General features: G+C 34.8%; 1 protein-coding gene across 9 annotated transcripts in view; it reads right to left on the bottom strand.

Moving 5' to 3' along the window:
* Window positions 1-23598, bottom strand: part of LOC127861532 (tyrosine-protein kinase SRK3-like) — a 100052-nt gene that overhangs the window by 6799 nt on the left and 69655 nt on the right. For 4 of the 9 annotated variants that reach the window (XM_052400110.1, XM_052400118.1, XM_052400111.1 and 1 more), the window contains exons 7-11: window positions 21577-21741; window positions 19508-19628; window positions 17551-17686; window positions 11046-11202; window positions 5720-5851 (exon numbers count right to left, since the gene is read on the bottom strand). In XM_052400110.1, the coding sequence (XP_052256070.1) occupies window positions 5720-5851; window positions 11046-11202; window positions 17551-17686; window positions 19508-19628; window positions 21577-21741 (711 nt within the window). Of the gene's footprint in view, window positions 1-2888; window positions 3130-5719; window positions 5852-11045; window positions 11203-13081; window positions 13236-15747; window positions 15902-17550; window positions 17687-19507; window positions 19629-21576; window positions 21742-23598 lie in introns of all 9 variants that reach the window. The other 5 variants (XM_052400116.1, XM_052400117.1, XM_052400114.1 and 2 more) reach the window with 5 other exon arrangements.

Below are 23598 nucleotides of genomic sequence, written 5' to 3'. Positions count from 1 at the left end.
ACCTCATTTTGCCAGAGCACTGCTCATGTATTCCTGAAAGTACAATTCAGGATTCTTAGGGTATAGAGGCTAGGGTCCAGAAACTAAGAACATCATCATTCTTAAGCTTAAATGTTTAACCAATACAAACCAATATTGAGGGTTCCGATTGGTTGATATCTTAAATTGAGGCTTAATTTTTGCATTTTCGAACTTTCACAGTCAGGTCAGTGCTATATTGCAAAATTAGACAATAGACAATTGATGAAAAGAGAATGTCTGAACAGCATATTGCTGCACAGGCTTAAACGATCCTGAGGCAATTTGTTCATTATCCAACGTGGTTAGATGATTGGCTTTCAAACACAAACGCAGGGTGGAGTGGAATTATGCATGTGATTGCCATTAAACCCTAACAAATACCAACAAGAGATATGCTTTAGAATGATTAATAACCTTCTACAGCAAGTATTGTTTTTACCTTTAAAATCAATCCATGACCTTTGCCTTAAATTGAATCATGCTGTTCTTGCCAACATCATACTGTTTATACATGGCAACATTTGTGCCATACTATTTACAAAAACATACTTAGGAGGGTTAGATAGCAGATAAGCCCTGTTTTAAGAAGAAAGTGTTTAATTTTGTTATAAGACATCAAGATTTTCTTGACCTTGACAGAAGCACATGCACACACAGCCTTATATTTGTATACATTTTTGCAATTTTTAAAAAAAATATCTTGATGCCTTGGCAAGTGAGAGAAGTGACAACATTCGAGACAAACAGCAGACTGACAAACAGACCATTGACACCAACAGTCACAATAACCGCCAACTTTAGTCCTGTACAACCCCATAAGGCTCTCCAATGGGGAAATTTGAAATGCACATAGATGTTTAATACTCATAACATTTAATAACAATAATAACATTTAACATTTCAGATAGTTACTGAATTGTAGGGCAGGCGTAGCAATCCCTGGCATGTTTTTAGCAAAACCTACAATTGCACATACAATCTACAGGGCTTTTCATCAGGAAATTGGGAAGAGTCACTAGCCTTTCAATTTGGGAATTTCATTTCTTTTCTTTTTTACAATTTAAGAAATTCCTCTACCCGGTATCAATTTTGGGAAAAAATGACCTTATTTTCAATTGGGAAGGTGCCGAATTTCAGCTCCTGTTACAAAAGGGTGAAAAGCCCTGATCTAGTAATATATTTGTAATGTTTAAACTTCAAATCACGAAAAACGGGAAATAAACATGTATGAGTAATTCAAAAGGTGTAAACCAAATACTAAATTAAGTTTTTCAAATAGTATAATTTCATGCTAAGAAATGTCCTTGAATAGCAAGTAAGCAATGCTCATATGCATGTTATAGAAGATTTCAGTTATATATACAAAGTATAGACAAAGTAAGGTAAAAAAGTATGCAAAGCCTTTATATCTCAGTCACAATTTCCACAGATTGAGTCAGGATGAAGAGAACCACGATTGCATCTTTTTACGTATACCTCTTTCGTTTTGAAGACAAAAATATACACAAAGGGAAACCTCAAATGCACCAGAAGGAGAGATATCTTGTTATACCATGCGGTCCCTTATGGCAGGAACCTATTACCAAACACTGAGGCACAAAACGAATGTACTGAACAAGAAACACAAGTATGCAAGAAACACAAAATATGAAACATAAGCCATCAGCCCAGTTTGGTGGGGTAACAAAGGGGTAAATAATATCCCGCCCTAGACTCCATAATTTCTGGGATGGCTTGGATAGTTATCAAACTTGCCAAATCAATTACATGTACACTGCAACGCCATTATATCGCGGTTGGCGGGGTCCAAAGATCGCGAGCGCGATATGTCCAGCACGCGATATAACTCGAGAAATGTCTAACTTAATTGTATTGCGGTTAATTTGTCAAATTTCCCCAATTTTTTCATTTTATATACGGCGCTGCTACATATTTGTATAGTAATAATTGCAAACCAATTCTACAATAAACATTTTCATAACTATATATGTATCTGTATTAATCATAAAAACCAAAATGTAAATTATATTTTTTATTTTTATGTGCAATCGCTCACAATTCAGCTAAAAAGAAGAATTCTTGCCGTAAAAAAAGTATAAAATATAATTGTGCATAGATTCAAATTTACCTTTATGAAAAGTCCTTATGAAGGAACTGAAACAGCGTAACAGTAACGATACAGCGTGTTTGAATTATATTTTATTAAGAGGAAATGTCAATGCCACATAATTCGCGAGATACCGCGGTACTTTAGTTGAAATTTACTACGAAACTTTTCATGGAAATTAAATTATCTCAAGGTTGTACCTGCTACGAAATTTTTATTTACAAATAAATACACTCACGCCAATTTTCGCGCGCTGTTTATCAGGACAAAGAAATGCATGACCAGTACCAAAATTTAACAAATTATATACCAGTAAACTATCATTATTACCTTTGCAATGACACTAATTGGTTATTTCTTAAGTGTTTGAAACAACCCTAGCCGTGTGTAAACAACACTGTCACTAATCAACTGTTTTTCACGCTTCACTGCGTGCCATAGTACGCCACAAAATATAGGGTGTTAATACTAGCTAGAACCGGTTATTGGTTAAGTCAGCGAATTCTCAGATTAAAACATGTCATTTAGTGATCATGCTCGTCGGATTTTTGGGAGCCATAGCCAAAGCGCGAAATATTGGACAGCGCGATATATCGGCGTTGCAGTGTATTATTAAAATAAGATTGATTATGTTTTTCAAAGATCCCATTAAAACTGCTCATTTTAAACAGTAAAAAGCCAAGAGGCCAATTTCACTAAAATAAAGGACCAAAAAAGCACAATTATTTTTATAAAGTTATTATTGTCAAATGTTATGTACCTAACTGAAAATGGATTTGGCAGCAATGACCCTAATATTCCCTAATTCTCTTGATAGCTGGGCTCAGTAGCAATGAAGTAGTCATCAAAGAAATTAAACAGATATTCAAATGTCGGTCTCTCTTCCGGCCGTTTGTCCCAGCATTTCACCATGATTTCGTACATCGCCGGCGAGCATTTTGAAGGCCTGGGCATGCGGTATCCATTCTCGACCTGATTAATAACCTCCCGGTTCGTCATACCTGAAATTTGTTACATGCAGAAGGTAGCCAAAGACCACAAAGGATTTGTAGACCAAGTTTTACACAAGAGATGTTTGTTAAACGTGTATGCCACACACTTGAAGCAAAGTTGTCTTTAAAAATAGATAAGGTTCAGACTTCATCAAGACTAACCAGCACTTATTGATGTTATTGATACACACATGATCTCAAGAATTCTCCGGATATTGTGTGGAAACCAATTTCATAATACAATCTCCTGTGACCTTGATCTTTAATCTGATGACTTCATTTTCAATAGGATTTACTGCCCCCATCCGCCCATCCCCCCCCCCCCCCCCCCCCCACCCCCTGTAACCACTATACCAATTTACATGATTGTAGGTCAAAGCATTAAAGGTAAAGTTATTGTGCGAAAACGCATTTTCTGTTATGACTTCTTGTGACCTTTACCCTGTTGACCTTTTAATAAATATATTCATTATTTGCACACCTATTTCAATGATCAGAGGTTAAAACATTTTCTATGTTTACAATAAAAACCAGTATCTTGATGCAAGATCATGTAGCCTTGACCTTTGAACTGATGACCTAAAAATGAAAATGTGTTCACTTTTTCTAACATGTAATTAATATACAAATTTAAATGATCACAGGTCAAAGAATTCTAAAAAATTAGTGCCAAAGTGAATTTCCTTTTACAAGACCCTGTGACATTCACCTTTGACAAACAAAATCATAAGGGGTCTTCCCTTTCTCAGAAGTAACTGCTATACTAATGTGTATGATATTCAGTCAAAGCATTCTCAAGGTATCTTGAGGATTTAATTGTCTGCAACAAGTCCCTGTGAGCTGTTTACCAACATCCAACATCTTTCGGGCCTCAATAGTAACCATCAAACCATTTTGAATGATTGTAGGTGGTATCATTCTCTAGATAAAGACTGGAAATGAAAGGTCTATGGACAGCCAGACCTACTGACTGACAAATGCCAAGCACTATACCCCTATTTCTTCGAAGAGGATCATAATAAACAGAAAGCTGAGGTATAAGGATAATCAGACTTTAAATTAATTCTTTATGTCGAGTATATTTATTTATTTTTTTCATGATTTTAAAATGAGTTATTAACAAGATTACAAACGCATATGTAATGTATGTTTTAAATTAAGAAACATACTTTTCTTTCCATAAGGATTTATTACCACACACTAAATTATTGTTCTCTTCAAAACCTTTTGCTAAGATAACAAAATATATGTGTCTCACAGAAAGAATGGAATTTTTAACATCATAAAATCAAGTCTGATCATTCATTCATTTTCTTGGCTGATGAGGCAGAGTCATTACATTCAAGCATGCTAACAAACGAATAACAAAGTTATTAAGTTAAAGACAAACAAGTTAAAAGCCAGATGGATATTGAGACATTGAGTGTACTTTTTTTCAGACAATGTCCCTTACATCTTTTATGGTAAATTAGATCATCTGAATTTTGATTTAACAGGGATACAATTCCCTTTACCCAAATACCAATTTCACAAGATCAAATATGAAAAACAGAAGGAACATTATTTAATACATGTGAATCATGAACGGAATAAATCAGTGATTACCTAACAAGACAGTAAAGGGAAACTGATGATATTGAGCATGTAAAATATATCAAGAAATTTCAATATATTTTTTAATATCTTTCAGTGTTGGTACAATCAATAGTTCTAATATTAAGAAGTTGTGGACCGTTCTAAAATAAAATCTTAAGAAACAAAAAAAAAAGAAATTGATAGCAGCATTTGTTTCGTTTTATACCAATTATTTAAACAAGGTGAAGGCTTTTTGTAAGATGACACAAGGTCAATTAACAGCAAAACATCACTTCCCAAAACAAAAGTGTCCCATCACATTAACAACACAAGAGCATCGCATAACGGGTGCCACGCTCGACTGCGGATGCAGTTTGAATAAATGAAAGTTTGTCAGATTTATTTTTCAGAGGTCACAGTGACCATGACCTTTGACCTAGTGACCCCAAATTGGTTGTGGCATGTAAAACTCATCAAGGTGCATATACATATGAAGTTTCAAAGTTGTAGGTGGAAGCACTTTGATTTTAGAGCCAATGTTAAGGTTTTAGCATGACGACGGCGGACGTCAGACAACGAGGTGGCTATGACAAAACCTCGGGTTTTCTCCAAAAACAGCCTAGCTAAAAAACTGGATATGAACAGAATTAAGAAATAAGCTCAATAATTGAAAAGCGCATCTGTACACATGATCACGTATCAAATCTGTGGAAAAGGATGTATTAATAAGCTAGCAGCAGTAAATTATTTCAATGCATTTTTGTCGTCGAATTTCAGTCAAAGCTTCAGCATAAATATATAATAAAACAATTATAATGCAATTGTAAGCAAGATTTAAGTTGTCAGTGATTTGTATGTGTTTTTTATTTTAAAAACAATGATAGTAATAAATTCGATTGTTGGTTCTAAATGTAATGATAAATATTAAAATGCAAATGAGCAGACCACACAGGCTAATCTGGGATGACAATTTACGCACAAGCAATAAGCCCAGTTTTCCCTGAACACGGCCGCGTCCACATACCTGGATAAGGCACTTGGCCATGGGTGGTCAGTTCCACGAGGAGAATACCATATGACCACACGTCAGACTTGATTGTGAACCTCAGGTACATGGCTGCTTCCGGGGCAGTCCACTTGATCGGGAATCTTGTTCCTAACAAGGTGGCATTTAATTAATTAGAACTTGATCCACTTTAAATAGTACATAAAGTTCCTGCTTAAAGCTAGCAGGTTTTCACAGCCTTTTTTGCATACTGTAAAATCACTATTATTTGTGGGACACTAATTTTCGTTGATTTCGTAAATTCACCCATCCAGGAACTCTACACAAACTCATCAGAAAGTTACAGAAGCAAATTCCATTTCTTTGAGTTCTCCAAAAACAGTTATCCATTACGTACATGACCACACAATTGTCATTTTATAAAAACCCACAAAATTAAATGACTACAAATATCAATGATTTTACAGTATACCCATAGGTAACCGTCAAGGTTTTTATATTATCACAGGTGGCTAAATCTTCCTTACTTGGTCTGATTTGTATAAAAACATTGTATTATGTGAATTGGGAATAAGACATCAAACTGGGAATGGACATCATTTTGGTGATTTTAAATTTCTCATACAAAACTTTTCATTTCATTATCTACATTTATTTTTGTAATATATTATCTATAATTTAAGCTTAATAAGCAATTTTCCATGACTTTTTCATTAACAGTGATTGTATTTTTATCATTTAAAGTGTATTTTTAAACCGTGTCCATGCGCGGCATGGACACAGTTTCATTTCATGAGGAATTTTTGTTAAATTAATAAAAAATCCAGTTTTGAAGTAAAATCAATTTAAATGATACTATTATAATGCAAGTATCTGTTTTAATGATAAATTGTCAAAGTAGATAAATACAACATATAAAACTGCATATTATGCACTTTTGATAAAACACAATTTAGTCCCAAATTGATGTCTTATTCCCAATTCACATAATACAGTGTTATAAACATTATTTGCAATTTGTCTATATAGCAATTATCTAGAAAATTCTGGAAAAAAGTTTCTGTTACTGCTCAGTTAAATAAAAAAGAAAACAGTATATTTATTGCATTAAAAAAAGCACCCATAAATAATTTTGTTATTATTGTGTGTATATATTTTTAAATCTTAATTTCAAATCAATAGTGTTAACTAATCTGCCTGAACCTACATTTTACATATTTCAAAGGCAAATAAGTATAGAATAACAAGAGGGCCAAGATGGCCCTAGTTCGCTCACCTGAGAGGAGTCGGTTCATTAAATCTTTACCAAACGTCAAACTTGACCTAGATACTGTCCAGACAAACATCCTGGTCAAGTTTCATCATTATTGAACCAAAACTCTGGCGTATGGAGTGTTTTTGTTTTTGTAAGATCTGGTGACCTAAATTTTTTGTTGACCCCCCCCCTTACCAAACATCAAACTTTGCTTACAAAAATAAATATTTTGACCAAGATTTATAAAATATGAAACAAAATTGTGACCTCTAGAGTGTTTACAAGGATTTTGTATAAATTATAATAAAATTTGGACAATCTAAGGGCAATAATTATGGCATTAATTATGTGATTTTGCTCATTATCAAACTTGACTGAGATCTTTCAGCAACTTTCATAAAGAATGCTTGAGAAGTGTGAATGCTAGAGTGTTTACAAACCAAATGTGGACAAACGGACGGAGGACAAAGACCAGTTCTAAAACCTCACCTGAGCAATCAGGAGAGCTAAAAAGTGTGTTTCACCGATCTGAGCCATTTTCCAACTTGTCCGAGAAAACAATAAAACCAATGTATTGACTAAGTTTCACAATGATTAGGCAAAAATGAGACTGCCAAAGTGTTCAATCACAAGGTTTCCCTCTAGTCAAATAAGGAAAACTGCCCCCCCCCCTTGCAGCCATGTTTTTTACCGATCGAGACAATTTGCAAACTCATCTGAGATAAATATATAAAACCAATCATTTCATCAAGTTTCATGATGATTGGGCAAACAATGTGACTTCTCGAGTGTTCACAAGATTTTTTTACTATTTAAATATAAGAAAACTGCCCCCCCCCTGGCAGCCATGTTATTCAACTGACCGGAACCATTTTTTAACTCAACTCTCGTATTAAAGAAACAAATGTTCTGACCAAATTTCATGAAAATTGGGCCAAAAATGTGACTTCTAGAGTGTTCACATGTTTTCACTATATACATTTAGAGAAAAATGTCCTGCCCACTGGCGGCCATGTTTTTTCACCGATCTGGACCATTTTCAAACTCGTCCGAGAAATCAATAAAACCAATGTTTTGAATAACTTTCATAATGATTGGGCAAAAATTGTGACTTCTAGAGTGTTTACAAGGTTTCTCTATAGCCAAATAAGGTAAACTGCCCCGCCTACTGGCGGCCATGTTTTTCAACGGACCGGAACCACTTTTAAACAATACCAACATATCATTAAGACAAACATTTTGACAAAGTTACATGAAGATTGGGCATGAAATGTGACATCTACAGTGTTTACAAGTTTTTTCCTTTTTTTGACCCTAGTTTTTGAACCGGCACGACTCAGTTTCGAACTGGATCAAGATTTCATTGGGATGAAGTTTCTGACCGAGTTTCATGAAGATCGGACAATAAATGTGGCTTCGAAAGTGTTTACGAACAAATGTGGACGGACGGACAGACGACGGACAGAGACCGGTCACAAAAGCTCACCTGAGCAATCAGGTGAGCTAAAAAGACTTAAATAGCCCTATATATTTTACAATTTACATTTTAAATATTAAGATAATCAAACATACATTTCCCAGTAGACAGGAAAATGAACCTAAATCTTTAAAAAGCATGAATGTAACATACATGAAGATATTTACATTTAAAAGCAGTTTACCCTTTCTCACTCAGAATCGAAGTGAAAATGGCTATGTGCAAACAGCATAAAACCAGAAAAGTGTGCAAGTAACTCGCAGTCTGTTCAGGTTTTATGCTGTTTGCTGCTCATCAGTATCTAAGGTTTGGAAATGAAGCCTAATAAAAACTTGAATCTTATAAGAAAGGTCTTCCATTGAATTAATTTTTCTAAGGGACTACACATGTGTGAAAATACGTATCTGAGTGGTAAAGGGTTTAAGTGCATTTTGAATTGTTAAAGGATCTATCATTATTACAAACAACAGATTAAGACAACACAACTGTTACAGATACAGAATAAGTATATATATATTATTACATATATGTAAGTATGTTAATAGTGCCTAGTGCCTTTTACATAAAGTAATGTTTTTAATTCTGTTAGGAAAAGAAGGCAATGATCTCCCTTAAGCGCTCACTTGAGTTCATGGACACCAATTGTTGAAAAAACTTGACCAGGTGATCTAGCTTTTGACCATCCTTGACCCACATTCAAAAACATGGCCTTCATATTGTTAAGATAAACATTCTGACCAAGTTTAATCACGACTGAGTCTCAATGTAGCTATGCAAAGGTAATGCTTTTTTTGTTTATAGAGATTTGACCTAGTGACCTAGGTTTAGATGCATTTGAAACATTCAAAGTTGGCCTGAATATTTTCATGATAGACATTATGACCAAGTTTCATCAATCTTGAGTCATAAATGTTGCCCCTAAAGTGTTTTTTTTAATGTTTGACCTGGTGACCTACTTTCTATGAAAAATCGTTACCCAGAGCTAACAAGGGTTTTCTATGATTTGACATGGTGACCTAGATTTTGGACGCATGTGACCAAGATTCAATCCCGGCCTAGATAATGTCTAGATATACATTCTGACCAATTTTCATAAGATTAAATGAAAAATGTGGCCTCCAGTTAACGGCTTAAAGTTGATGACGCATGCCACACAATGCAACAATATGACACCAGACATAGGTTGATCACAATAGCTCACCTTGAGCACTTTGTGTTTAGGTGAGCTTAAAAGACGTTGATAAGTGGCAACTGAAAGAACAAAGTTTAGCAGGGAAAACATCAAATGATATGTGAAAAAACCCACAACATATCTTAGCAAAGAAATAATTGATAATTGTTATGAAACAATAAATACATTTTGATACGTACATAAACATGATGTTAAGAAAAAAATGTACCAATATCCATAAATATCAGTTACTTAATTTCTTAAAAAATAATCAATTAAACTTTTTTTTAAATATTAATCAAAGGATGTACAGAGTAGAATAAAATGAAATAGAACATATACTGTAAAACCATTAAATTTCGTGTGGTACGAATTTTCGTGGATTTCGTTGTTCCGCTGAACCACGAATTCAAGTACCAACGATTATTTTTACATTTTTAATCCGAAATCGGTCCTTTCCGAATGTCATCGCCGACATTCTCTTTTGTTATCGATAATCTGAGATATTTGATGGAGATAGGCTAGGTAATACAATATGTTGTTTTCTTGATAAGTGTTTGGGTAATAATACTTTTTAAATCAAGCACGGAATTTAAACTGTACATCAACTATTGTTCTCTTTTACCTGACGTCGTCAATTGAACAGTTTGCAGATTTATCACACATGTCAATTAGTGCCAATTAAAGTTAAAAGAGACATAACGGTTTTCACACCTGTATTTTGGGGGCCTTATTACTCAATTGTTACTGCTAGGGGACCGATTGAGCAGAGAATTGCAAATTTTGTCAAAACAACATTTATGGCAATTAGCGAGCGGGGACCCACAAGATCGCCGCTTATTCGCTCTTATCGACAATTATCGGCAACACTTTCATGCTTCAGTGCACATTAATCACAAGCCTTGTTGTCAACACACATTAGCAGATTATTCTTCGTTATTACTCTGGTTGTTTTAAGAAAAGTTTAATTATTATGACTGTCAATCTTCCCCGAAAATTTGAAATCCACGAAATTACGTGTCAACGAATTATTTGTTTTTTATTAAACCACGAAATTTCATACCGACGAATTTCTATACGTTTACAGTATTTAAGATCCTCATACTAATTTAAATTTTGCTGTCATAAATTTTCAGTATAAGAACAAAAAAACTGCAAAAATGAAAACAAGAAACACCATAGGCCCTATTCACATAATTATGCATTCAGACTTTGATGACTATATGTACATGTCACAGATGAATGAATTGTCAAAAAAGTCAGTGACTTGCACAAATGTATCACTCAAACATGCACATAAACCAATTCACCACTTCTTTCATCCGTGACTTAATCCCAGTAAAAATGCATAACCAATAAGCCTAAATTTACTGTGTATACATCACGTGATATGTGAACAGAGCCTCATAGGAAATATAGGAAGCAGTGACATGCAATTTACCAGAAGACGATGGTGTGTATTCATCATCTTCAATAATTTTTGCGAGTCCGAAATCGGCCACTTTGACAGTGCCGTTATCGCCAATTAAAACATTTCGGGCCGCAAGGTCTCTATGAATCAGCTTGTTTCTCTCAAGGTATGCCATGCCACTAGCAATCTAGAAAGAATGGATTGAGGAATTTGTATTCAAATTTATAATTGTATCAATGTAGTGTTCAAACTCGTGAACATTAAATGAGTGACATTCTGGTAAAACTAGGCTTAATGCATTTGCGCAGTGTCTTCCAAGATCAGACTGTTTAGATAATCTCTGGCAACCACTTAATGCAAATGGTTTATTAGCCCAGTTTCTCCAGAAAAGACTCAAGTTATCACTGCTATCTTCTTCAGTGGTTGCCCGTCACTGGTCCTACCTTTCAATAAAATTGAGGAAAACGGGTTAGTAGTTAAAGCTGTTAAGAGGCACAAAGGTAAAAATGTGCCTTATTCTGGGAAAACAGGGTTTAATGCATGTGTATAAAGTGGTGTCCGTGATAAACCTGAGCAGTCTGCATTGAATTTTTCATCTCAAGTTAGTATCTTCATAGCCAAAATTCCAGGCTTTAAGTGTCATCCTAATTTTGGACAATAATTTAAGCACATGCATTAAGCCCCTTTTTCTCAGAGCGAGGCTCATATATAACACTGTTTATAGAATCCCTTTCAAATATACAAAGACCATGCACGCGTTGTTAAACCTACAAGCACAGATACTGGACTGGGGTTAGGAAATTTGTTTCAATAATAAAAATATATGTAGTTTTTATAAATTTCCATTCATTTTTTTTTTATTAAATGATATATTCAAAAAAAAAATCAAATTAAAATAAATAATGTAACAACATCACGCAATTAACTTCTTTCAAGCATTTGCTATGTGTTCTTTGCAGAGATTGTGAGATATCATGAAATCAAGACAGAAGAAATGGGAGTGATTTATGAAATGTACTAAGGTGATTGCTTAGATCCAAAAAAGAATCAAAGTTCTGCTGGCTTAAAACTGGAATCATGGAATCAAAATGCCGAACAGTTTTTGAGAATTTGACATGGCCAAGCGTTGTTCAGAATTTCAGAGGATTTCTACGGTCATTTAGAAAATGGTAGCAGCGTCATTCGTCTCAGGGGAAGGTAGGACACTGAAATCCATTATGGTAGCAGTGTCAATTGTCTCAGGGGAAGGTAGGACACTGAAATCCATTGAAGCTGAAACCTATTTAAATAAACTTCTTGTTAAGTGAATTTAATAACAGTATGAAAGAGTAGAAAAGAGAACATTTAAGAATAGAAAAAAGGGGTTAAGTTTTGAATAACCTTTTTTTTAAAGTTTTAAGATTTAATGAAAATTGTCCTTAACATATTTTACAACGATTACAAGGAAACCAAAAGCATACAGCCCTCACGATGAATGTAAAAATTCACAATGGAATGCAGATATGTCAGAAACACTATTGGATGGCTCACAAGAAAAGCAACGCAAAAAACCATATTGTAACGGCAGCAGTTGTCAAATATATAATATCATTATATGATATTTATTAGAGAACATTGTTCCATCAAAAGCTTTTCAGAAAATAGGATGTGCCAAAATTGTGTACACTGTAGAGGACATCCATAGATGACATGTAGAGGACATCCCCAGATGACATGTAGAGGACATCCAGAGATGACATGTAGAGGACATCCATAGATGACATGTAGAGGACATCCATAGATGACATGTAGAGGACATGCAAGATGACATGTATCAAAGAACAAATGAGCCAAACTCTGGGAAAATGGGGTTTAATGCACGTGTGTAAAGTACACAGGAAAATGTAGGACGACGCTTTCCACTTAAACTGGATTTTGTTCTAGAATGAGACTTTCTTCAAACTAAAAGACAACAACATGACAAGTGGAAAGTGTCGTGCCTGATAAGCCTGTGCATACTGCACATGCATTAAGCCCGGTTGTCTGGAGCAAGGCTCAAATGAACAGCCTCAATAGCAGGCAGGTACCCTGTTGAGGAGTGTATTCATCATCATCAATTATCCGAGCTAGCCCGAAGTCAGCCACCTTACATATGCTGTTATCACCAATGAGAACATTTCTGGCTGCAAGATCGCGGTGGATTAGCCTTTGTCTTTCTAAGTAGGCCATTCCAGAGGCGATCTAAAAGAGGTTTTATTGCATGAAACCTTCACTTTACCATTGAAATATATAAAAGAGGTGGATTTATTGCATGAAACTTTCACTTGGACCATTGAAATATCTAAAAGAGGTGGATTTATTGCATGAAATTTTCAATTAGACGACTGATATGATATCTAAAAGAGGTGGATTTATTGCATGAAACTTTCACTTAGCCTACTGATATGATATCTTAAAGAGGTGGATTTATTGCATGAAACTTTTACTTTGACCACTGATATGATATCTAAAAGAGGTGGAATTATAGCACAAAACTTTCACTTAGACCACTGATAAAAGAGGTGGATTTATTGTACGAAACTTTCACTTAGACCACTGATATGAAATTTAAAAGAGGTGGAATTATTGCATGAAACTTTCACTTACACCACTGATATGATATCTAAAAGAGGTGGATTTATTGCACAAAACTTTCACTTAGACCACTGATATGACATTTAAAAGAGGTGTATTATTGCATGAAACTTTCACTTACACCACTGATATGATATTTAAAAGAGGTGGAATTATTGCACAAAACTTTCACTTAGACCACTGATATGATATTTAAAAGAGGTGGAATTATTGCATGAAACTTTCACTTACACCACTGATATGATATCTAAAAGAGGTGGAATTATAGCACAAAACTTTCACTTAGACCACTGATATGATATTTAAAAGATGTGGAATTATTGCATGAAACTTTCACTTACACCACTGATATGATATCTAAAAGAGGTGGATTTATTGCACAAAACTTTAACTTACACCACTGATATGATATCTAAAAGAGGTGGAATTATTGCATGCAACTTTCACTTACACCACTGATATGATATCTGAAAGAGGTGGAATTATAGCACAAAACTTTCACTTAGACCACTGATATGATATCTAAAAGAGTTGGATTTATTGCACGAAACTTTAACTTAGACCACTGATATGATATTTAAAAGATGTGGAATTATTGCATGAAACTTTCACTTACACCACTGATATGATATCTAAAAGAGGTGGATTTATTACAAAAAACTTTCACTAAGACCACTGATATGATATCTAAAAAAGGTGGATTTATTGCATGAAACGTTCACTTACACCACTGATATGATATCTAAAAGAAGTGGATTTATTGCATGAAACTTTCACTTAGACCACTGATATGATATCTAAAAGAGGTGGATTTATTGCATGAAACTTTCACTTAGACCACTGATATGATATCTAAAAGAGGTGGATTTATTGTACGAAACTTTAACTTTGACCACTTATATGATATATTAAAGAGGTGGATTTATTGCACAAAACTTTCACTTAGACATCTAAAAGAGGTGGATTTATTGCACAAAACTTTCACTTAGACCATTGATATATCTTAAAGAGGTGGATTTATTGCACAAAACTTTCACTTAGACCACTGATATATCTTAAAGAGGTGGATTTATTGCACAAAACTTTCACTTAGACCATTGCAATTATATCTCAAAGTGGATTTATTGCACTAAACTTACACATGTTCCATTGAAATGATATCTAAAAGAAGTGGATTTATTGCATGAAACTTTCACATGGACAATTGAAATGATATCTTAAAGAGGTGGATTTATTGCAAGAAAATTTCACTTGGACAATTGAAATGATATCTAAAAGAAGTTTATGACAAAGTACTAAAAATTTAGAATTCATATTAAACGCAACCCATACAACCCATAATAAATTGCAAAGCAACTAAATGTTTCATGACTTTTTCAACATTTAAGCAGTATGTGAACACTGTTAACAAACTCAGAATCAACAGAATAAAATTTTCAAATATTTAAACCAAAATAAACAAGTTCAGCAGTTTGAGGTCAATGAGATGCAATGTGCATGGAAAGGCAGAAATCGTTAGAAAAGAAGGGTCGGCCAGTGCAAAGGTGACTGGGATCAATTACACAATCTCCTGGTGCTTAAATCATGTGTCAGTGGTCTGTTCTGGTGAATAAAATCTTGTTAGTTTACTACATACTAGTATATATAATGTTCTATAGGATAATAAAGAGTCAAAACTGGCATATGCTTACAGTTTCCTTTATATTAGTTCAAAACTTTGCAATCATTTACAGTTACATCTTTTCCATAGACTCAAAGGGATAATTCCATTGAAAAGTACATTATTCAACAAAGTATTTATTTCAAATTACAAATCAAAATTCAAAGGAATGTGTTTGTGTAATAAAAAGTAAGAAAGCAAATAAAACTTCTTTTAGATTTAATGTTATTAAAATGTAGCATAAGCCAATTCGAACTCATCTACTAGTAAGCCAAACTCCGCTAACTCCGGCTATCAAAATGCAAACTACAACACAGGTGTTATGGTATGTACCCTTTGCAGGGCTCCGTCTATCAAAATGCAAACTACAACACAGGTGTTATGGTATGTACCACTACAACACAGGTGTTATGGTATGTTCCACTACAACAACTACAACAAAGGTGTTACGGTATGTACCCTTTGCAGGGTTATATTCATCATCCACAATCACTCGAGCTAGACCGAAGTCTGCCACTTTACAGACATTGTTCTCTCCAATGAGAACATTTCTCGCCGCCAAGTCCCTGTGGATTAACTTCTCACGTTCTAAATAAGCCATGCCAGAGGCAATCTGAAAGAGTCATGTGACAGGGCTGGATTTGGGTCAGTGCTTTGATTCTCGTAGTGTAAGTTTTTTGAAACCTGAACATATATCCTTATCTGGGCAGTTGCCATGGCGTATTGGATATGGTGTCTGCCTAGCAACTGAGAGGTCAAAGGTTTTATCCCCATTGGGTTAGGGTTCTTAAGATCTTCCAAAAAAGACACCAAGTACTGGTTCTACCATGGAAGCAGACTCAATAGTGCTTCAGCTTTCGATGAAATCATGCTGAAATAAATACTTTTCAATAAATTATCTATGCCACCAAGGTTCAATGCCCATGCCCTGAGCACATGAAGTTGGTTCAGCATACTGGACAGGAGGATTTGTGTATGGATACTTATGTTTCAGACAACAGTAAAAAAAAACACATAATTTTAATAATTATTTATATTAAGGTAATAAAAACAAGCGAACACCACAAAGCAAGTTTTTCAAAGTTTTGATAAATAATTTAAATACAATAATTGTGCAAACCCGAGTTCAGCTACAAACACAAAAGGAGACAGCTAATTACTATTTTAGTAACAGTGACCTTGACCTAAATAAAATTGACCCGAATAACAGTCCCAAGCTATGTCTACATGTAAGTTTCCAATGCACACAATTTCAGCAAATACCTCCATCAAAACCCCAGTTATTGAGTAAGCCTTTTTTCCCCTTTATGATCAAACAGTATAAATCTCAACACAACTGGCCAAAAATTTAATTCCACGCTACGAAACCCTTAATCTACCTCCCCACAAATTTTCAGCATAATAACTCCCTCCAATCATAAGCTTAGTGTGCATGCGTTCTACATTCACACAAAATGTATGAACAAACTCAATTTATTGGACTAAGACTGTTTTTTGTTTTTAGTACCAATGATCTTGAACAAGTATCTTGACCTTAACGAGACTGGTCTGAAATGCAATCTCAAGCTAAGCAAGCTAGTTATACTTAAAGTTTCATCACAATTGGTAATTATAAACTTAAGTTACTGACCGGAAACCACCAGTAGGCAATTATTGTAGTTTTAGTTACAGTTACCTTGAACTTGACTAGTTGCAATCCCAGATGCATTTCAAAGTTAGGTTTGCATGCTAACTACCTACATACAAAAAATGGTTTAATTGCAATATCTCCATCCAAACTAAAGTTATTGATCAGAAACCATTTTGCTTTTTTTTTGTAACAGTGACCTTGACACAACAGGCCATAATACAATCTCAAGAAAGATCTCCACGCAAGCAAGTTTCATTAAGAATATCCCCCCCCTGAGTCCTTTTGTCTTTCAAAAGGTGATATGTGTAATTTTGTCAGGTTCTTTTCAGCATACGTTAATGAAATATGTGTACCATTGGTTTTCCTTTCCCTTACAAAGACTTATTTAAAGGAATGAAATTATAGAAATATTCTTACTGAAAATTAATAAATTCAATAACAAAAATACTAAAATAAATTGTACAACAGTTTTTCAGATTTTTATCTTTTATAATTGTTAATAATATTAATTAATATTCATACATTAAAAACTTTTGCAATACAATTTTATTTTAAACTAATATAAAAATTTTTTACAAAACATTAATTGTTTTATTTGTTCCAAATTATTCCAATTGAAACTAAATGCATACCTGCCCAGCATAATCCACCATATCCGGGAACTTCAGAAATCTGCCGTCGCCCTCGCGCAGGTAATTCAAGAGACTGTCTTTCAAGAGTTCCGTCACGATGTATATGGGTTCCTCCTTGGAGCAGACAGCATAGAGCCTGCAGTGATATTTTTCACTTCAAATTTCAGTCAGGTAGGGGGACCCATTCCCAATATATATTTTTCCCTGGTCCTTTAGGGTAGGGGGACTCATTCCCAAGCCAAAAAGTATATATATTTCTAAAATGGGACCTAAATATCCCAATTAAAGGTTTCCAAAACAAGACGGCCAAGATGGCCCTAAGTCGCTCACCTGAGAGGAGTCGGTTCATTCAATCTTTACCTAATGTCAAACTTGACCTAGATATTGACCAGACAAACATCCTGGTCAAGTTTCATCATTATTGAACCAAAACTCTGGCGTATAGAGTTTTTTTGTTTTTGTAAGATATGAAATGGTGACCTATATTTTGAGTTGACCCCCCTTACCAAACATCAAACTTTGCTTACAAGGATTTTGTATAATATCATGAAAATTTGGACAATCTAAGGGCAATAATTATGGCATTAATTATGTGATTTTGCTCATCATCAAACTTGACTGAGATCTTTCAGCAACTTTGATAAGGATGCATGAGAAATGTGAATGCTAGAGTGTTTACAAACCAATGTGGACGAACGGACAGCGGACAGGGACCAATCCTAAAACCTCACCTGAGCAATCAGGTGAGCTAAAAAGTGTGTTTCACCAATCTGAGCCATTTTCCAACTTGTCCGAGAAATCAATAAAACCAATGTATTGAATAAGTTTCACGATGATTAGGCAAAATTTGTGACTTTTATAGTGTTCGGTCACAAGGGTTCTATCTATATAGTCACATATGGAAAACTGCCCCACCCCCCTGGCAGCCATGTTTGACCCAGCGGGACCATTTGCAAACTCATCTGAGATATATATAAAAGCATTCTTTTCACCAAGTTTCATGATGATTGGGCAAAAAATGTGACTTCTCGAATGTTCACAAGCTTTTTTTTAATATATAAATATTTAAAAAATGCCCCCCCCCCCGGCAGCCATGTTATTCAACCAACCGGAACCATTTTCCAACTCAACTCTCGTATCAAGGAAACAAATATTCAGACCAAATTTCATGAAAATTGGGCAAAAAATGTGACTTCTAGAGTGTTCACATGTTTTCACTATATAAATATAGAGAAAAATGCCCTGCCCACTGGCGGCCATGTTTTTTCACCGATCTTGACCATTTTTGAACTTGTCCGACATATCAATAAAACCAATATTTTGAGTAACTTTCATGATGATTGGGCCAAAATTGTGACTTCTAGAGTGTTTTAAAGGTTTCTCTTTAGCAGCCATGTTTTTCAACGGACCGGAACCACTTTTGAACTCAACAAACATATCATTACGACAGACATTTAGACAAAGTTACATGAAGTTACATGAAGATTGGGCATATAAGGTGACTTCTACATTGTTTATAAGCTTTTTCTTTTTTTTTTACATAGTGACCTAGTTTTTGACCCAGCATGACCCAGTTTCGAACTGGATCAAGATTTCATTGGGACAAATCTTCTGAGCAAGTTTCATGAAGATCAGACAATAAATGTGGCCTCTAGAGTGTTTACGAAGAAATGTTAACTGATGGACGGACGGACGTACGACGGACAAAGACCGGTCACAAAAGCTCACCTGAGCAATCAGGTGAGCTAAAAAAAAAGTCTCAACATTTAGTTAATCTCCCATCAAGCTCTAAAAGTTGAAACTTAGAAAATATAATATTGAAATCACTTTTATTCTCCATTTTTAAGTTATTTAAGGAAACAAAAAACACAAACTTGTCCCAATTGTAAGCAAAATGCAATCTTTCCCTATCCAAAGGGGACTTGCCCTATTCCCAAAATGGTGAAAAACCACTAGCCTGACGAGCTTGTCGTGCCGACACTGCTTCATGATCTGGGCTTCTGCCAGGAACGCCTCCTTAGACATTGTGCCTGGCTTCAGCGTCTTGACCGCCACGAACGTCGTCTTGTTCCATTTGCCTGAAAGGAGGAAATCATTTTATCCAATCATCATGCATGCATTGACAAAAAAAAAAAACCCATTAAATAAACTGTATTTCCATCTAGCAGAATACAGTGGAGCTTCGTTATGGCAAAACAGGTCTTAATGCATTAAGGTAAAAATGTCATCCCAGATTAAAACTGGATTTTCATTTAGATGACCATTGAACCTGAGAGTATCGCCCCTTATCCCTTTGTCAGACTTATCTTGGACAAAATTTAAGCATATGCATTAAGCCCAGTTTTCACAGAACGCAACTTATTTTATCCCATTATGAGCTTGCATGGACAAAATAACAACCCCATGAAACTGTATTTCCACTTTGCTGAATACCGTGTATATGCATAGTATAGTGATGTTAACTGAATTATGCGCATCAAGAATAAGAAATCAAACTTTGAATGGATTTCATCAGGTGATTTTCTTCAAGAAAACTGTTAATAATATCAAGTTCTGAATGTAGTTTTGAAATATTCTGTCTATACTTTTAGTATAATAAGCACTTCTCCAATACTTTTTCATTAACAGTCATTGTATTTTTATCATTTTAACTGTATGTTCAAACTGTGTTCATGCACACATGGACTCTGTTTCATTTTCAAGGGATTAAAAATAATCTAATTAAGCATCTGGCTTTATAATAAAAACAATTTTAATGATGCAATTATATATGCAAGTTTTTTTTCTTCTTAATATTTGTCAAAATTTATAAATATAACCTGTAAATTTGAATGAAAAAACAACAACAATTTATTCCAAGATTGATAGCTTGTTCTAACTTCACTAAATATTGTTTTAAAATATCATTTTGTTGTTTGTTTTGACATCCTTGATGTTTTGTGTATCATTTAGAAGTCATCTTTAGTTGATTTTAAAAATAAAGACAGAAGTGAAAAAAAATTAATGAAAAGAAAAAACAAGTGCTGACTTGACTTAGTTTATCTATTTGGCATGAACACATGAACTATTTTTTTCAAGGCTCATAGATAATGTAAGGAAATAATATAACAAAAGGGTGATTTTACACCAGGAAAAGATGCATTTAAATTTAAATGCTTCTAAATGTTGACTGCGGAGGCAATATTGAACTAACTGACACATTACGCTCTTACACTCAACATATTTTTGCAGCATTAAATGTGTGATTTTCTTCAATTTCTCTTCCTGAATTTAACAACAAGTTGGATTACCACTTGAAGTACTAAGGTTGTGATGCTGGTGATGTTTATACTATGTCTAGCATTTCACTTCCCTTTTGATATCACCAAATGTGTCTAAAGTGAGATGAAATCTTTGAATGCGGTATCTTAAATGTCTAGGATGCGTACAAGTGTCATTAATTAGATAGTGTCACTAATTAAATTGAACAACCTAACAATTATATGAGTCGAGTTCTGAGAAAACTTTCCGCCTAAACTTGATTTCCTGTAAGGAGGGACTTCCTTGAAACTAAAAATACCATAAAAGCGAGAAGTGTTGTCCCTGATTTGCCTGTGCGGACTGCACAGGCTAATCTGGGACGACACTTTACGCACATGCATTTAGCCCAATTTTCTCATAACAAGACTCATATAAATTGCTCAAAAACACCTAAGAGTGAATATCAGAAATAAGCAAAACAAAACAAAGCTCTCACAATCCTGCTTAAATTCTGTTTAATATTTCAAAAACCAGTCTACATAAATTCTTATTACACTCTCTTAACTCTTTCGAATCTCTCTAAATTGTTCCTTTTTCCACCAATTTCTTACAAGTGTCCCTAAATTCTAATTAGTATGTACGTTCTTCCCAGGGAAAAGAGCCAGTCTTGAAAAAATAAAACCCAGCCTGACCAAAGCTTTCCGAAATTCACAAACCAGTCTTGAAAAACCAAAACCCAGCCTTATCAAAGCTCTTCAAAATTCACAAAACCCAACCTGAGCCTACCTTTCCAAACCTCCCCAAACTGTCCAGCACCAAGCCTGTCCATGAGTTGCAGGGTGGAGCGGTCAATTTCCCAGGCATCCTTTGTTTCCCTGCTTAGGTCCACCATGACAGGGGCAGCCCTAGGGCAGGGAGACGACAGGGCTCGACACAGGCCGTCTGCTGCAACTGGAAATGTCGGACAAAAATTTTAAAACATGCCTGCTGAAACTTGAAATGTCTGACAAATTTAAAAACATGTGTACGTCAATGGAAAATGACAGACAGCAATGTTTAAACATGTCTGCTGCAACTGGAAATGTCAGACAAAAATGTTAATACATGTGTACGTCAATGGGAAATGTCAGATGACAATACTTATGAACATATGGCTGCATTAACTGGAAATGTCAGGCAGCAATGTTATAACATGTCTGTTTCAACTGGAAATGTCAGCCTTCAATGTTAAAACATGTCTGTTTCAACTGATAATGCCAGTCTTCAATGTTAAAACATGTCTGCTGCAATTGAAAATGTCATATAGCAATTTTGAAGAATGTCTGTTTCAACTGGAAATTTCAGGTGAAAATGTTAACATATGTCTGTTCCAAATGGAAAATTAAGACAGCAATGTTAAAACAAATTTTTTAAATAAAATTCATTTTAATTATTAAATACTTACCTGTTATCGTATGCTTATACTTTCCAAGGGGAAATAACTCATCCGGAATTTTAACTGGGAATCCGCCACCTCAATACCGTAATACAGGCCAGGTTAAACATAGTGCAATGCAACCTAGCCAAAAATCGGTAACCAACCCTCAATATTCTTTCAATATATATACAAAAATATTAATCGAATAGCGGGGTGGGAGGTGGGACTTACCGATAACAGGTAAGTATTTAATAATTAAAATGAATTTTATTTAAAAAATTTGTTTTAATGTCATAAATACTGACCTGTTATCGTATGCTGATTTTGCAGCTGCGGTGGGAAGGTTCGTATATATTTTCCCAACACAGTAGAACCCATAAACAGGGTTATCAGCTAATGATATCAAGTAATCTTCGTTAAAACGGTATTAATTATGACTTCTCGGACAGAGTAATATGTCTATGTCGTAAAGAAGACACTACCGTTAGTGAAACCACAACAAGCCCAAACCTATACAAATTGTATTGTTGGCACTTCAGAAAACGAAGATAAAAAGATGACAAGGTGGTCGGATTCCTCCAGTAAACAGCTTAGAGCACGTCAAAAAGTGGGGTGTGATTAATATATGCCCACAAAACAGACAGAGCTCTTAATTCATGCGGTCAGATCCTAAAAAGGAATGAATCCTTAGATAGGATAAGATTAACTTTCCTTAGTCGAGGTCTAACCCCGAGAAATAGAAGCCGCAGACACATCTCCCCCCCCCCTTTTTTGGGGAAATGAAGAGTGTCTTTGAGAACCTCGAATGGACTTCTGACTAACACTGCTGAGATAGAACTTCAAAGCCCTGATTGCCCAAAGAAGTTTATCCTCATCTTCATGACTACCAGTTTAAGAAAACTTGGAAACTTGAAGGTAGAAGCCATATAGAGGACTTGATATTAAGCAAGGAATCCTGGCTGACACAACAAAGTGAAAACGACAATAGATCCAACTGGAATTGGTCGTATTCAACAGAAAAAGCATGAATTTCACTTCTCCGTATGGTAAAAGCCATAATAAGAAGGAAAACCGTCTTAAAATTATATTGGAACTGTTAATAAGCCTGATGAAAAAGGTTCATAGGGAGCTCATTAAGCATCCCAACATGTTACACAAGTCAAAACCGCTTAAGAAGGTAAAGGAACGAAAAACATAGTGTTGACGTTCCATAGTTTGGATCAGTTCCAAAATAGGTAAGACAGCACAGAGTTGCGATGACTTACACAAAACAAGGTATACGAAAGCATAATCTCTATCCTTTGATGAAGAAAAGAACAAATTTCTTATCATCAAGAAAAAGATGAGAAAACCCTCTATGTATCTAGCAGAGTGATTAAGGTAATAACTAT

Source organism: Dreissena polymorpha, chromosome 16 (genome assembly GCF_020536995.1).
Source record: "Dreissena polymorpha isolate Duluth1 chromosome 16, UMN_Dpol_1.0, whole genome shotgun sequence".
NCBI lineage: Eukaryota > Metazoa > Mollusca > Bivalvia > Myida > Dreissenidae > Dreissena > Dreissena polymorpha.
This window is presented reverse-complemented; position numbering and strand designations above follow the sequence as displayed.